Source organism: Notolepis coatsorum (assembly GCF_963971535.1).
Source record: "Notolepis coatsorum genome assembly, chromosome: 6".
In the NCBI taxonomy this organism is placed as follows: domain Eukaryota; kingdom Metazoa; phylum Chordata; class Actinopteri; order Aulopiformes; family Paralepididae; genus Notolepis; species Notolepis coatsorum.
In genome coordinates this window covers 29,905,968-29,920,952 of record NC_140170.1, presented here as the reverse complement: position 1 = coordinate 29,920,952, position 14,985 = coordinate 29,905,968, and the positions used below count along the sequence as shown (strand labels likewise).

The 14,985-nt window shown below is 49.0% G+C and overlaps 1 protein-coding gene across 1 annotated transcript in view; it reads left to right on the top strand.

The window, feature by feature from the left end:
- LOC311229427 (C-C chemokine receptor type 3-like) overlaps positions 1-2,705 on the top strand; it is a gene marked incomplete at both ends in the record, with an annotated part of 117,134 nt that extends 114,429 nt beyond the window's left edge. The window contains 4 exon segments of the mRNA XM_084315510.1: positions 1,830-2,110; positions 2,112-2,212; positions 2,214-2,500; positions 2,503-2,705. Of these exon segments, the coding sequence (XP_084171636.1) occupies positions 1,830-2,110; positions 2,112-2,212; positions 2,214-2,500; positions 2,503-2,705 (872 nt within the window).
- Between the last annotated feature and the right edge of the window lie 12,280 nt (positions 2,706-14,985).

The window sequence follows — 14,985 nt, the reverse complement described above, 5'->3', positions numbered from 1 at the left end:
CCTTCAGCTCCTTTAGCTCCTTCACCTCCTTCACCTCGTTCACCTCTTTCAGCTCTTTCAGGTCCTTCAGCTCCTTCAGCTCCTTCAGCTCCTTCACCTCCTTCAGCTCCTTCACCTCCTTCAGCTCCTTCAGCTCCTTCACATACTTAAGTTCCTTCACCTCCTTCACCTCCTTCAGCTCCTTCACCTCCTTCAGCTCCTTCAGCTCCTTCAGCTCCTTCACCTCCTTCACCTCCTTCACCTTCTTCACCTCCTTCACGTCCTTCAGCTCCTTCACCTCCTTCACCTCCTTCAGTTCCTTCAGCTCCTTCAGCTCCTTCACCTCCTTCACCTCCTTCACCTTCTTCACCTCCTTCACGTCCTTCAGCTCCTTCACCTCCTTCACCTCCTTCACCTTCTTCACCTCCTTCACGTCCTTCAGCTCCTTCACTTCCTTCAGCTCCTTCAGCTCCTTCACCTCCTTCAGCTCCTTCAGCTCCTTCATGCCTCTCTTCAGAGCGTTTTCTTTTAACCTCTTAACATTCCTGCAAATTTAGCATAAAACGCCTATCGAATGCAAACCCAAAGTAAATTGAAAGCGGTTATTAAACCATTTGTAGCACATGCATAAGTCTGGTCTCTTTTGAAAGACCTTTTCTAAACTGACGCTCGTTGGCTGTTTGGTCTTATAACCCGAGATTGGAAGCACATAATAGGTCAAGCAGAGTGTCAATCAAACAGCGGCCATTTTAGCTTTTAAACAATGTGCTGCTTCAGAGATACTAAAACAATGGGACGCCGACAGACAACGGTAAAATGTTCTGTGACGTGTCCATCACGGCCAAGGGCGGGCCATCGGAAAGTTAAATAGGACCTCACTCGTCATCCAGAGTTTTGGATTCCTGCGTAGTCCATGCACAATTCTACTTATTTTCTTTCTTAATTTATCTGAACTCTTATTTAATAATACGGTTATTTTAAAGTGTATTAAAGTGTAAAGTTAAGGGACTTTGTTACCTAGTGGGTACCAAGGGGGAAACAAAGGAAAAACATTTTTCACTTATAATTATAATGTGTGTGGTGACCGGGCGGCGTCTATGCCAAATACAACGCAGTTCGGTTTCCGGGTTCCTCTGATTGGCCACTAAGCCCACGTGACCGCGCGCTAGCACGCCCCCCTTATCGCCCTCTGCCGCGCTGTGAAGCGGAAGAGCCAGCGGGGCGAGGCGGTGGTTTCTCCCCGGCTCCCAGAAGAGCCAGCGGGGCGACACGAGGCGTGGTTTCTCCCCGGCTCCCAGAAGAGCCAGCGGGGCGGTGGTTTCTCCCCGGCTCCGTGCGCCGCTGACTCGGTCCAGCTCCAGCAGCAGCGGCCGTCTTCTCTCCGAGGCGGCTCGTTCTTATTAATCCCCCATTGTTCAGGTCGACATGGTCGCACAAACACCCGTTGGAGGAGTAGTGGGGGAGAAATGAATGAATGAATGAATAAAAACTTTATTTAACAGATTGCAGAATGGGTACAATACAGTACAGCTCAATACACACAATTGTTAAGGGGATGCAGACCAGAGAAAGACGTTTGTCTTGTTTACATCATGTTAATTTCATGTATGTTGTGTATGTCATAAATGTCGATATGAATTGAAAATGGGGGACCCTGATGTAAACAAGACAAAAGTCTTTCTCTGGTCTGCATCCCCTTAACAATTGTGTGTATTGCGCCGTACTGTATTGTACCCATTCTGCAATCTGTTATAATGTTATAATATACGTTACATTAAATTCAGTTCAGAGACACGAATGCGATCTAGATGAGAAAATCACTTAAACTACTTCTTATCATGCCCTCCTAGGTAACAGCCTGGTGGTGTGCGTTCTGGCGAAACACCGCAGGCAGACCAACCTGACGGACATCTGCCTCCTCAACCTGGCCCTCGCCGACCTCCTCTTCATCTTCTCGCTGCCCTTCCTCGCCCACTACGCCGCCGTCCTCTCGTGGGTCTTCGGAGACTTCCTGTGCCGCCTCACCGCGGTGATCTACAAACTCGGCTTCTACGGCAGTATCTTCTTCATGGTCGCCATGACGCTGGACCGCTACGCCGGCATCGTGCATGCTCACACCTCGGCGGCGCCACCGCACGGTGGGGCTGGGCGTCGCCCTGTCCCTGTCGGTGTGGACGCTGAGCCTCCTCGTCTCCCTGCCCACCCTCATCTTCACCTCGTCGCAGGAGGTGAGCGTGGCGCGGACGCTCCGTGTGCATCCCCCGCTACCCCGAGGGCAGCCACTGGGAAGAGTTCCACCTGCTGGAGATGAACATCCTGGGCTTCCTGGTTCCCCTGCTGGTGATGGTGTTCTGCTACTCCAGGATCTTCCCCACGCTGCTGGCCCTCAGGAGCACCAAGAGGCACCGCGCCATCAAGCTGATCGTCGTGGTCGTGGTCGTCTTCTTCTGCTTCTGGACGCCGTACAACGCCGTGGTCTTCCTGCTCTTCCTGCGGTCGCGGGGGTGTACTCGCCGGGCGAGGGGGAGGGCATGACAATGGCCATACAAGTCACAGAGACCATCGCGTTTGTTCACTGCTGCCTGAACCCCGTGATCTACGCCTTCGCGGGACAGAAGTTCATGCAGCGCGTGGTCGAGATGCTGAGGAGCTGGGCGCCTCGGTGCCTCTTGGCCTCCTCCACCAGGAGGAGCTCCGAGAAGTCCACCTCCACTTTTAACATGTAGGCGAATGGATAGGAAAGCCCACTTCTTACCAAGTCAAGTGTTCCTTTATTGATTTATTGAGATTTAAGTGTCATAGTGGCATTGGGGGGGGGGGGGGGTACAGGTATGGGCAGGGTAATAGAAGAAAGACAGGTAGGATAGGTAGTAATAATAATAGAACATGGAACAAAGTGCAAGTAGTAATGATAATAGTGATTAACAGTCCTAACTTACAGTCTTTATTATTAAGAGTCCGATAGTCCTAACAGTGTTTATTATTAAGAGTCAGACAGTCCTAACAGTGTTTATTATTAAGAGTCAGATAGTCCTAACTGTAACTGAGGGGTACAATTCCCTGACTGTATTGATAAGTATGGTATCATTAAACCACTACCGTCTTATGTACATTCCTACTGGCCATACAGTACACAGGTATCTAATGATGAACACTTCCCACAATGATTCGGTTCCACACAAAACTGGATTTAAGTATTTATTAGCAGCAATAATAGTACATAATATACTTTACTTTACTTTGGATGCGCTTATAAGGCAAAGGAATGTGCGTAGGCAAATCAATAACGAATGTCCATTCTCATATTACGCAGGAGATAATAATACAACCTGAATCTTAGGAATTATATCTATGGTACTCTGGTAATATAGCGGGAGATACTGGTAGGGTCCCTCCGGTCGTAAGCCAGCAAGGGGAGAGGATTTGTCGGTAGTAGAGTCTGGGTCAACGACGATAAAGAGACTCCAAGTACAGGAGATGGTGCAATAATCTCTTGATCCGCAGACGAATACAGCTGTTCTCCGTAGCATGCCACTCAGAATGGAAGAAAGCTAGCCGGCCTCAGGCTTCTGAGAGACGAACTCGACGGTACAGCGTTAAACTCTGACACTTCAGTTATTAATTCGCACGCGGTCTCAATGCTCTATTTGGGGCCAAACAGGCCATACTTCACCGCACGTTGTATCGTGGGTGAGGCTTCAACTTATTGGGTAACTCTACTTCTGTATTCACCTGCGCCGTATTTATACGTTAGGTGAACAAACTAGTACCAGCTTTATTCCTGTCTCATATCCTTGCGCCGAACCGTTCATGTCCAGGCAAGTCCCTGGCGGTGACTTTGAACCCGACCTTGGAGGTATGGCAATGGCGCCTGGTGGACCGCTGTCCAATAGGAGAATGAAATATTATGGTCTGTACTAGGCTAAAGGGATATTCCGTGTATATGTACAAGGAATACACAAGGGATATCAAACGATATACAAATATTATGCAATATATATCAATCAATCAATATATATATTCGGTTTAATCTGATCCTTCGTAACAGCCGCCTCCTAATTAGTCCCACCTAATTAGATAAGCAGAGACAGATTAACCGCACTGTCCGCTACTCAATGTCTGTTGGGAGGGTAGGACAGTTCACAAAGTCAGGGGGTCATGGTCGTCATCAATAGTGTCGGGGAGCCTTGGCAACTCTATTAGCCTCGCCACGGGCCGAGTGTATATCCGCCCTTGGACGAGCACTTCTGCTGCTCTGACCTTTCCGTCGGCACCGGTAATCACTTTGCTTATGCGGCCGGCCGGCCACATAGCTCGGGGTAGTGACTGGTCGATAATCATGACGACTGTTCCTACTGTCAAATTGTCTCTTTCTTTCACCCATTTCTGGCGGGTCTGTAGAGACGGTAGATAGTGGAGTAGGAAACTGTTCCAAAACTTGTCAGCCAATACTTGACTGTACCTCCACATTCTTCGGCCGTTCGCTTCCTCAGGTCTGTACACCGTCTGTGGGAGCGCGGGGTCCAGCCGCCCCATCAAGAGAGTGTTGGGGGTGACTGGGTCGACATCTGCTACATCACTTGAGACGTAACCGAGGGGCTTTGAGTTCAATACTCCCTCGATCTCCGTGAGGACTGTCGTTAGGACTTCTTCCGCCACGGTCTGGGCCCCAAGCACGGCGTACAGGGCTGTCTTTATTGAACATACTTCTCGTTCCCAAGTTCCACCGAAGTGAGGTGCATTCGGGGGATTAAACTGGAAATCAATCTGGTATGGAGCGAGGTGGGTCTTAAGTTCTGGGCCCATAGCTTGGAAGCTCTCTCTCAGCTCTCTTTCTCCGCCTTTGAAGTTTGTCCCGTGATCAGACAATAATATAGACGGTTTCCTTTTCCGCGATGTGAATCTTCGGAAGGCCATAAGGAATGAGTCTGTGCTCATGGTTGGAAGGAGTTCTATGTGCATCGCTCGGGTGGTCATGCATTTGAATACAATACCCCACCGCTTTTCGGTCCCTCTTCCTTTCTTTACATACAGCGGGCCGAAACAGTCCATACCGGTGGAGTGAAAAGGCTTGTCGCCGAGTCGGAGGCGACAGGGGGGTAGGTCAGCCATCCGGGGTATACTGGGCTGTGCTCGCCATTTACGACAGTCTAGACAAGTCCGCTGGAAACGTCGTACTGCTTCTCTCCCTTGCAGTATCCAATAACGACGTCTGATCTCCGCGAAGACTCTCTCTGCCCCGGCGTGATGCACGTCCTCGTCGTATTTCTTTATGATAAGCTCTGTGACCTTGTGTCGGCTGTTTAAGACTATCGGGTACTTGACGTCATCCGGTAAGTCTGGAGCTCTCCTCAGACGACCACCCACTCTGATGAGATTATGGGCGTCGCTCTCGGGGGCTAGGTGGAGCAATCTGCTGTCTGACGGGACGGGCTTTGCTCCCTGTAGACAGTCTAGCTCGTCGGGGAACGAGTCTCTCTGGGCTCGCTGTAGGAGAAGAAGTTCTGCTTCTTCGTAGTTAGCTGCAGTAATGTCAGTAGTGGGCTGAACCTCTGGGTGGTGCCACAGGAATGTCTTTAGCTGCGCACTCTCAAGGGTGAGGCAGTCGTCTATGTTGGGGTCTGTGGGGACGAGTGTGTGTGTCAACCCACGGTACATAGATTTCTTGTTCTCTGCCTCCTCTTTACTCGCCTCCCGTGGGGTGGGTGTAGGCCACTCTTCTTCCGGGAGCTTGAGGAACTCTGGCCCGTCACTATATAGATTGTGATGGGTGAGGTCATCCAGGGACATTCCCCGGGTGATGACGTCAGCTGGGTTATGTTTTGTGTCTACATACCTCCAGCTTGCTGCTTCTGTTAAATCTTGGATCTCTGTGATTCTGACTCCCACGAAGACCTTGTATCTACACGAATCAGACCGGATCCATGTGAGTACGGTCGTGGAGTCTGACCACAAGATTGTTCTCTGCACCGGGATGGTGAGTTCACGTTGGATTAACGTGGCGAGTTGCGCTCCTGCTAGGGCTGCGCAGAGCTCTAGACGCGGGATAGATTGTTGCTTGCGTGGGGCTATTCTTGAGCGAGCCAGGATGAAAGCAGTATGTATTTCTCCTCCCTCCTCTCGGGCACGCAAGTAGGCCACCGAACCGTAGGCTACTTCGGAGGCGTCGCTGAAGACGTGCAGGTCCATCTGGCACGTCTCCGGCCTCACTGTGGGTGGGAAGTAGCTGCAGCGTATGTTGACACCTGGGAGTGAGCTGAGTTCTGTCTCCCACTCTCTCCATGTGGAGGCAAGGTGTTCGGGTATGGGGTCGTCCCAGCCCTGGTCCTTGTCCCATAACGCTCTTACAATCATCTTTGCCCTGGTGGTGTAAGGTAGAATACATCCCAACGGGTCATATTGTCTGGCAAGTGTTCTGTATACACTCCGTCTTGTGGTCGGTAGTGCAGTCGACCTTCCCTGCTCCTTGGTCAGGGGTGTGTGTTTATAATGGAGCGAGTCTGTTTTGAAGCGCCAGACTAGTCCTAATGTCATTTCTTGGGCTTCTCCTGGGATGGTCGCCATCCAGGTCTCGCTGCTTGCTGCCTTGTCCTCTGGGGAGAGGCTGCGCAATACTTGAGGGTCGCTGCTGGCCCACTGCCGGAGATCAAAGCCGCCTTTGATCAGGGAGGCGCGGAGCTTGAGTAGGAGGGCCTCGGCTTCTTCTGGCGTCGAGACGCTTTGCAGACAGTTGTCCACGTAGAAACTATTTCCTACACTTTGTCGGACCTCTTCATCAGCTGCTGGGTCCTCTGCGACGTGTTTTTGCAGTGCATACGTAGCACAGCATGGGCTGCATGTGGTTCCGAAAGGGAGGACTTCCCATTGATAGATGGCTGGTTGCTCGTCCCCGATCCTCTCTCTCCATAGGAACCGCAGCAGGGGCTTGTCCTCCTCCACTAGTCGCACCTGCAGGAACATCCCTTTGATGTCGCCGCTGATGGCCACCTTGTCTTGGCGGAAACGTAGTAACACGCCTAGTAGAGAGGGGCCGAGTGTTGGGCCGGGCAAGAGCTCTTTATTCAGATTTTGTGATCCGATCTGGTAGCTGCAGTTGAACACAATGCGATCCTTGCCGTTGTGGTGGACTTTGTGGTGCGGCACGTACCATGATTCGGTCGTCTGATCGGCCTCTTTAATGTCAATTTTCTTTATGTGTCCCGCTGTGATTAGCTTGTCAATCTCAGCGCGGTACACAGTCTCTTGAGCGGGGTCTCTGGCTAGGCGCCGCTCTGTGTTCAATAGATACCGCTCCGTCGCTTCTTTTGGGACGTGGAAGGTAGGCATACCCTCTCGCCTCAGGAGTGGAGTTGCGTATCTCATCACTCCGTTGACTTTGACTCTCTTTGTCCCCCGCTCGAGGAGGGCTATAGCATAAATGTCTTCCTTGGAACGAATGTCTTTCTTTTCGCTCTTATAGGGCATTGTCTCTAGTGTCCATAGCCTCTCGACATGCTGTAGGAGGGTGGTGTCTTCTTCTGTCACTCTGGAGTGGAGGCAGCTAGTGGCTGCTGTTCGGTTAGGAGACCTAGCGAGGGGGCCTTGTAGTGTCCATCCTAGGCGGGTCTCGACTGCTGCAGGACAGCCTCTGGGCCCTGTGTGGACCCGGTCCATCGGGACGATGAGGTGTGCATGGTCGGAGCCTATCAGCAGGGTCGGGGTGGCACCGTCTATGAGCGGTATAGGTAGTTGACGCAGGTGCACATATTTATCCATCAGCTTGGCGATGGGGTAGGTGTACTGCGACAGGCCTATGTCTTGGCTGGTGAAAGCGTTAGTGATCCTATACCGTCTCTCTGGCTGCCCGCTTGCTGCGATAGTGAAGGAGACATTCTCGCCCTTTATCGTCTTTAGGTCTCTTCTTATTGTCCGAATCATCATCGTTTCTTCGCTCCCCCGCAGCCCCAGCTGGGCCGCAGCGGACGCGAGGAGAACGGTCTTCTCTGACCCGTCGTCAAGGACGGCGTAGGTGTCCATGACCTTGTCTTGGTAACTCAATGTTACGCGGACCACCTTTAAGAGCACCCGGGCGCCCCCGCTGCTGGCGGGGTCAATGTACATAACACTTGCCTTTGTGCTGCTTGAGGGTGCAGGCTTTCTTCTGTTACTGTCATGTAGGACGTCTAAGTGGGCTCCGTCACACCGACTACACCTCTTCTTTAAGCGGCAATCGGCTGCCATGTGACTGCGCGCACATCGGTAACAGCGTCGGTTGGACTTTATCCATTGACTCACCTCGTCGGCGGTCATCTTCTTGAACGTGTCACAGTGTGACAGCCAGTGTTCCTTTTCGCAGTACGGGCACACCATCTTCCACTTCTCTTTCATCGAGGGGGTACTGTGGTTCTTGTTGCTCTGTACTGATTCTGCTTGGTGCATGACGGTCACCAATCTGCGGCCATCGTTTGCTCTCCTAGGTCCCTCTCTGGAGCTTGGTATGCTCCGCACGAACGTATCAAACCGTAGGCTGTTGACTTCTCTCGCCAGGAAGTCGGCTAGGTCTAGGAGGGATGGCTCGGGACCGTTAGGATCACGGTGGTCTCTTTGCCGCCTGAATCGCTCTTGTCGGGTGGGCGGAAGCTTCTCTAAAATCCTCTCGACATTAGAGTTTGCGTGCAGTTCGTACATACCCTTTTCCTTTTGCGCCCCCAGCATCCCTACCAGGGATTGTACCTTGATAGACAGGTCATCTAGTGAGCGATTGTCTGTGGCTGGGGGTAGACGGTCAATATTCCTTATCTCTTGTATTACGTAGTCCCATATGCGTCCACATCTTTGGTCGAGTGCTGCTAGAGCCGCGGTGTATGGGGTAGTAGAGGTGGAATATGCCAGCGCTATATTGTGCGCTCGGGGCACCTTGAGGTGCTTGAGTAGGATAGCATATTTGTACGGTTCATCAGCTACATCGGACATCATTGTCTCTAAGCACATTCGTAGCTCTGTGTACTGTGCTCTGTTCTCGTGTGTGAAGTCCGGGAACGTCGGTGTGCCAAGGTACGATGCCATGGATGGCTGGCACATCGGTGAGCGTTGGAGGAGAGGCCTCCTAGGCGAGTCTCCTCTTACGTGTCGTGGTGGGCTGGTACCTGCTGGGTACCAAGGCCCGCGTACCCAGGTGCTGTTCCTCGGGGCTGGTCGTGCGTCAAGCTCACCCGTGAATTGAGTCGGGGGTCTGTAGCGCAGAGCCGCGGGGGTAAAGCCTGGGCTGTATTGGACCTCCTGGTCCTGTGGAGTACTGTGATGCTGTTGGGCTTGACTCTCCTCCTCTCCCTCTTCTTCTTCCTCTGGCAGGTCATCTAGATCCTGTAGTCGTCTATTTAGCCTCTCCGCGGTATAGACCGGTTCTTCCCTGTAGCTGGGTCTCGCTTGGACCGGTCGGGGAAGGGGTTCGGAGAGGGGTATAGGCTCTCTCTGGTGGTCGGGCTCAGGGTCGCTTGATCGGGTAGGGGAGGGTGCCCTTGACCCTTGTCTTGACGAGGCCCTGGAGCCCCGTGCGGAGGGAGGGGGGGTTGCCCTGGTAATCAGCTGCTCCATTATCTGCGCTTGTAATCGGTCGCGCTCGGCTTCGCGCTTGGTGAGAGCGAGGTCGCGCTCTGCTTCTCTTTGGGCACCGGCAGCGGCGCGCTGGGCTTCGGCGGCGGCGCGCTGGGCTTCGGCGCGGTCTCTTCCCATATTCTCTTCCGTCTGGAGGCGTCTAATCTCTAGACGTATACGGTCTTCTTCACTCCATTGCTGCGCTTGAAGGCGTTCTCTTTCCATGGAAGAATGTTCGCGCTCACTAAGCGTCTGTGCTTGGAGTCGATCGCGCTCGGTTGAGGCTGCCAGGCTGGCGAGGAAGGCCTGCGCCAGCATCTTGTCCGCCTCGCTGGGGGAAGACGCTGGTTGAGGTGATCCGCTCCTGGTAGTACTCGTTGGAGATCCGTTCTCCTGTGGCGAATCGAGGAGATCCATCTCCGGCGTGCTCGTCCCTTCTTGTGGTGGGTTGAGTTCCATCCCTGGAGGGCTTTCTTTATCCTGGAGCTCTCCGGGGACTACTTCTTCGGTCTTGGCGGGGGGTAAAGTCATGTCAGGTCCCTCCTGGTCCCCACCGTGAGCTTGGTCAGTTACGTTAGAACCCACTAGGGTCTCTACTGGCGGGGTAGCCTGGTCGGTAGGGTCGGACATAATTTTACTATCTACTTTTTCCGCGTTTACCGTCTGTAGAAAGCTAGGTAGTATACTGGCAACGTAATCCTCTAAGTACTGAGGTGTCTGCCGTCTACGCTGCGGGCGATCTATTTTAGGAGAACCGTTTTGTGGAGTGTTCATCATTGGCCATGTCAATATTAATACCACTATATTAATATTACGCTAGTTACCCTCCGGCTCGAAGGACCAATTGTAACTGAGGGGTACAATTCCCTGACTGTATTGATAAGTATGGTATCATTAAACCACTACCGTCTTATGTACATTCCTACTGGCCATACAGTACACAGGTATCTAATGATGAACACTTCCCACAATGATTCGGTTCCACACAAAACTGGATTTAAGTATTTATTAGCAGCAATAATAGTACATAATTTAAATCAGCTGTCATTAAACCACTACTTAAAAAACCGAACCTCGACTCTCTAATCTTGAAAAATTACAGACCTATCTCCAATCTTCCATTCCTATCCAAAGTGTTAGAACGGATCGTCGCAACGCAACTTACTGACCATTTATCAAACAATAATCTTAATGAATCATTTCAATCTGGCTTTAGAGCCTTACACTCCACCGAAACGGCGGTTACCAAAGTCACAAATGACTTACTGCTCTCTCTTGACTCAAACCTCACTTCTGTGCTCTTATTGCTTGATCTCAGTGCAGCCTTTGACACTATCGATCACTCGATTCTTCTAGGTCGGCTTGAGAATCATGTTGGCATTCGGGGTCTCGCACTAGCTTGGTTTAAATCCTATTTAACTGATAGAACACACTGCGTGGTCTATAATGATTTAACATCTGAGACCCTCCCAGTGCAATGTGGTGTCCCACAAGGCTCTGTCCTGGGCCCTTTGCTATTTTCGATTTACATGCTACCCCTCGGCGATATCATACGCAAATTTGGCATAAACTTTCATTTTTACGCTGATGACACCCAATTATATATACCTATTAAGCCAAATGATTCCTCCCAACTACAAAACCTTGAGGCCTGCTTGCTTGCCGTCAAAAAATGGATGTCGCAAAACTTTCTACTCCTTAATGCAGATAAAACTGAGATGTTAATTGTTGGCCCCCCAAACCACAGAGGCCTGTTTCAGGACATCTCCCTCAACTTTGATACCTGTCATGTATCCCAGAGCTCCACCATAAAAAACCTCTGAGTCATTTTTGATTCCTCCCTCTCATTTAATGCACATATAAAAAATTTCACCAAAATTGCATTCTTCCATCTTCGTAATATCGCAAAAATACGCCCCATTTTAACTCTGGCTGATGCTGAAACCCTGATTCATGCTTTTGTCTTATCACGTCTGGACTACTGTAATGCACTTTTTTCAGGCCTACCTAATTCAAGCGTCAAAAATCTTCAACTCGTGCAAAATGCGGCTGCACGGATACTAACTAGAACTAGAAAATTTGATCACATCACACCAGTTTTGTCCGCCCTACACTGGCTTCCTATCCAAGCCCGTTCTGACTTTAAAGTGCTACTCCTCACCTACAAAATTTTAAATGGGCTTGCACCGCTCTATCTATCCGATCTCATCTCCCGATACTCGCCCGCTCGTGCTCTGCGCTCACAAAATGCGGGGCTTCTATCGACCCCTAGGGTTAAAAAGAAATCCGCCGGCCACAGAGCCTTTGTCTACCGCGCTCCCTACCTGTGGAACAAATTACCTGCCGTCATCAGGGGCGCCTGCTCTGTCGAAGCTTTTAAATCCCTGCTTAAGACTCATCTTTTCTCTCTCTCCTTCAACCTACCCTGATCTCACCTGGTCGGGGACTGACCTTTAGATTAATCTGTGTAGTTTAGTTATGGTACAGGGTACTACATGGTACCACTGGGTAGTTTACTACAGGGTAGTTTAGTTAGGGTACAGGGTACTACATGGTACTACATGGTACTACATGGCACTACAGGGTTCTACATGGCTCTACGTGGCACTACAGGGTACCACAGGGCACTACAGGGTACTACATGACACTACAGGGTACTACAGGGTACTACATGGCACTACATGGCACTACAGGGTACTACATGTCTGCTCCTTTGCAGCACCACAAACATGGGAACTCTCTAACTCTTCCCCCCCCCCCCTCTTCCCCCCCCCCTTTCCCCCCCCCCCCCCCCTTCTCTCTGAGTGCCCGTCTCCTGGCGCTGACTAAGGTGATGGATGCCCCGGGGCCTTGGCCAAGATTGTAGTGACTGCTCTACATGCACCTCCGAGGCCTTGGATCAGTTATTCACCGCCGTCTGTCCGTGGTCCTGTCAACTGATTAACAGTATTAACAGACTGTTAACAGATTAACAGTCAATGCGGTTTCATTGCTGGGTTAAGTACTTCCATTTCTATTCACATAATACGCCTACTTCATATATCTACTCCATTCACATATATGCCTACCACTTGTATCTATTGCTATGTCCGCCTACTACAATCTCATGAGCTGTCTAACGCCTGTCCCGTCTCCCTGTCTCCCTATGACTTGCTGTCCTGGAGTGTTGACCGGAGTGTTGGACGTCCCGTGACGAAGGCCGGGAGGTTGCGACCCCCTCTGCGTGCCCCCCTGTCTCCGGAGGTCTCGTAGTGGTGACCGGAGTGCCGGATGTCCCGCGATGATGTTGGGGAGTTCGTGACCCTCTCTGCACCGCCCCCTATCTCCCTGTCTCCGGCTGTCCCTGAGCAACGACCGGAGTGTTAAATGTCCCTTGACTAAGACGGGGAGGACGTGACCCTCTTTGCGCCGCCCCTGTGCCTCAAATAGATTGCTATCAGCTCTATCTTTAATCTTTCAAAATGTTCAGTTGCTATCGCTATTAGCTCTATCTTTAATTTTTCAAAATGTACAGTTGCTATTGCATGCACTCATCTGTGTTCCACTACACACATGAGTGCATGCTTACCAACTGTCCGTCTGCAACACTACTATCACCAACATCTAAGAAGGGAGATCCCCCCTTGAATGGCCCTTCTAAGGTTTCTCTCCTCCACACTGCCTGTGGAGCTTTTTTCCCTATTGTTAGGTTTTAGTGAGTTTTTCCTTACCTTCGCGTGGGGTATGTCTGGGAGTGCTTGCATTCTTTTATTTATTTGCATCCATCTAAAACTGTTTGCACCTTATGGTGTTCTTGTTCTGTTCTTGACTTATTGTTATGTTTTCTTCTTGACTTGTTTAAAGAAGATCTGTACGGCCCATGGGGACATTAACGTGTGTTGTCGGGCCCTATAAATAAATTTGATTTGATTTGATTTGATAATATACTTTACTTTACTTTGGATGCGCTTATAAGGCAAAGGAATGTGCGTAGGCAAATCAATAACGAATGTCCATTCTCATATTACGCAGGAGATAATAATACAACCTGAATCTTAGGAATTATATCTATGGTACTCTGGTAATATAGCGGGAGATACTGGTAGGGTCCCTCCGGTCGTAAGCCAGCAAGGGGAGAGGATTTGTCGGTAGTAGAGTCTGGGTCAATGACGATAAAGAGACTCCAAGTACAGGAGACGGTGCAATAATCTCTTGATCCGCAGACGAATACAGCTGTTCTCTGTAGCATGCCACTCAGCATGGAAGAAAGCTAGCCGGCCTCAGGCTTCTGAGAGACGGGCTCGACGTGGCTCCTCACAGGGTAAATCCCACACAATTGTGGGTGTCGGCGATTCTCCGCTCCATCAATTACAGGACCAAAAGCAAATATAATCCAGCCGAAAAGGGCTATGCAGTCGTCGGTAGGTTATCCAGTGTACATGATCCACACGGTCCTCGTCTAGGGCCCCTCGGGTGAAAGCGCCATTGTCAAGTTTGTTCTTATTTTCCCCACTTGAAGGGCTCAGGCAACGTGATCAAGGATGGATATAACTCTGTGACTTCTTTGACCTTTGTTTGTCATTTAATTGGTTGTCACAATAGCAGTCACAATAGCAGGTTATAAACCTGAAAGGGTATGAAAGGAAATGTTTCAACATCAACATAAATACATAGGCTATAATAATACCATAAATTATAGTTAACATTAATACATTTAGCCTATATTATCAGTTCATTCAAATAAACAATTACCAAATGCATTTTCATTAAGAACATTCATTCAGCATTTACCAATACATTTGACATTTTGTATTATTCTTATTATATATATATATATATATATATATACCATATAACCTATATTATATATATATATATATTTATCTATTTATTTATTATTTATTTATATATTTATCTATTTATTTATTATTTATTTATATATATATATATACCACATATAACTTTTAATATATATATATATATATATATATATATATATATATATATATATATATATATATATATATATATATATATATATATATATATATATATATATATATATATATATATATATATATATATATACATATATATATATATATATATATATATATATATATATATATATACAACATACCATATATAACCTATATTATATATATAGTATTTACTTATTTATTTATTACACCAATCAACATTGTTCTTTAAACTTAACCATGTCATGAATGTCATGCATCAAAATGTTCAAACAATATATTCAAAAACTGTTGTAATGCCAGACATTACAGGCCTACAGAAACACCATTTCCCAGGGTGCACTGGGGCCGCATGTCAAACATAGCATGCTGAGCAGAGCTAACATGCTACAAACATTTCATGTTGAGCAGAGCTAACATGCTACAAACATTTCATGTTGAGCAGAGCTAACATGCTAACACAAGCAAAGCACAT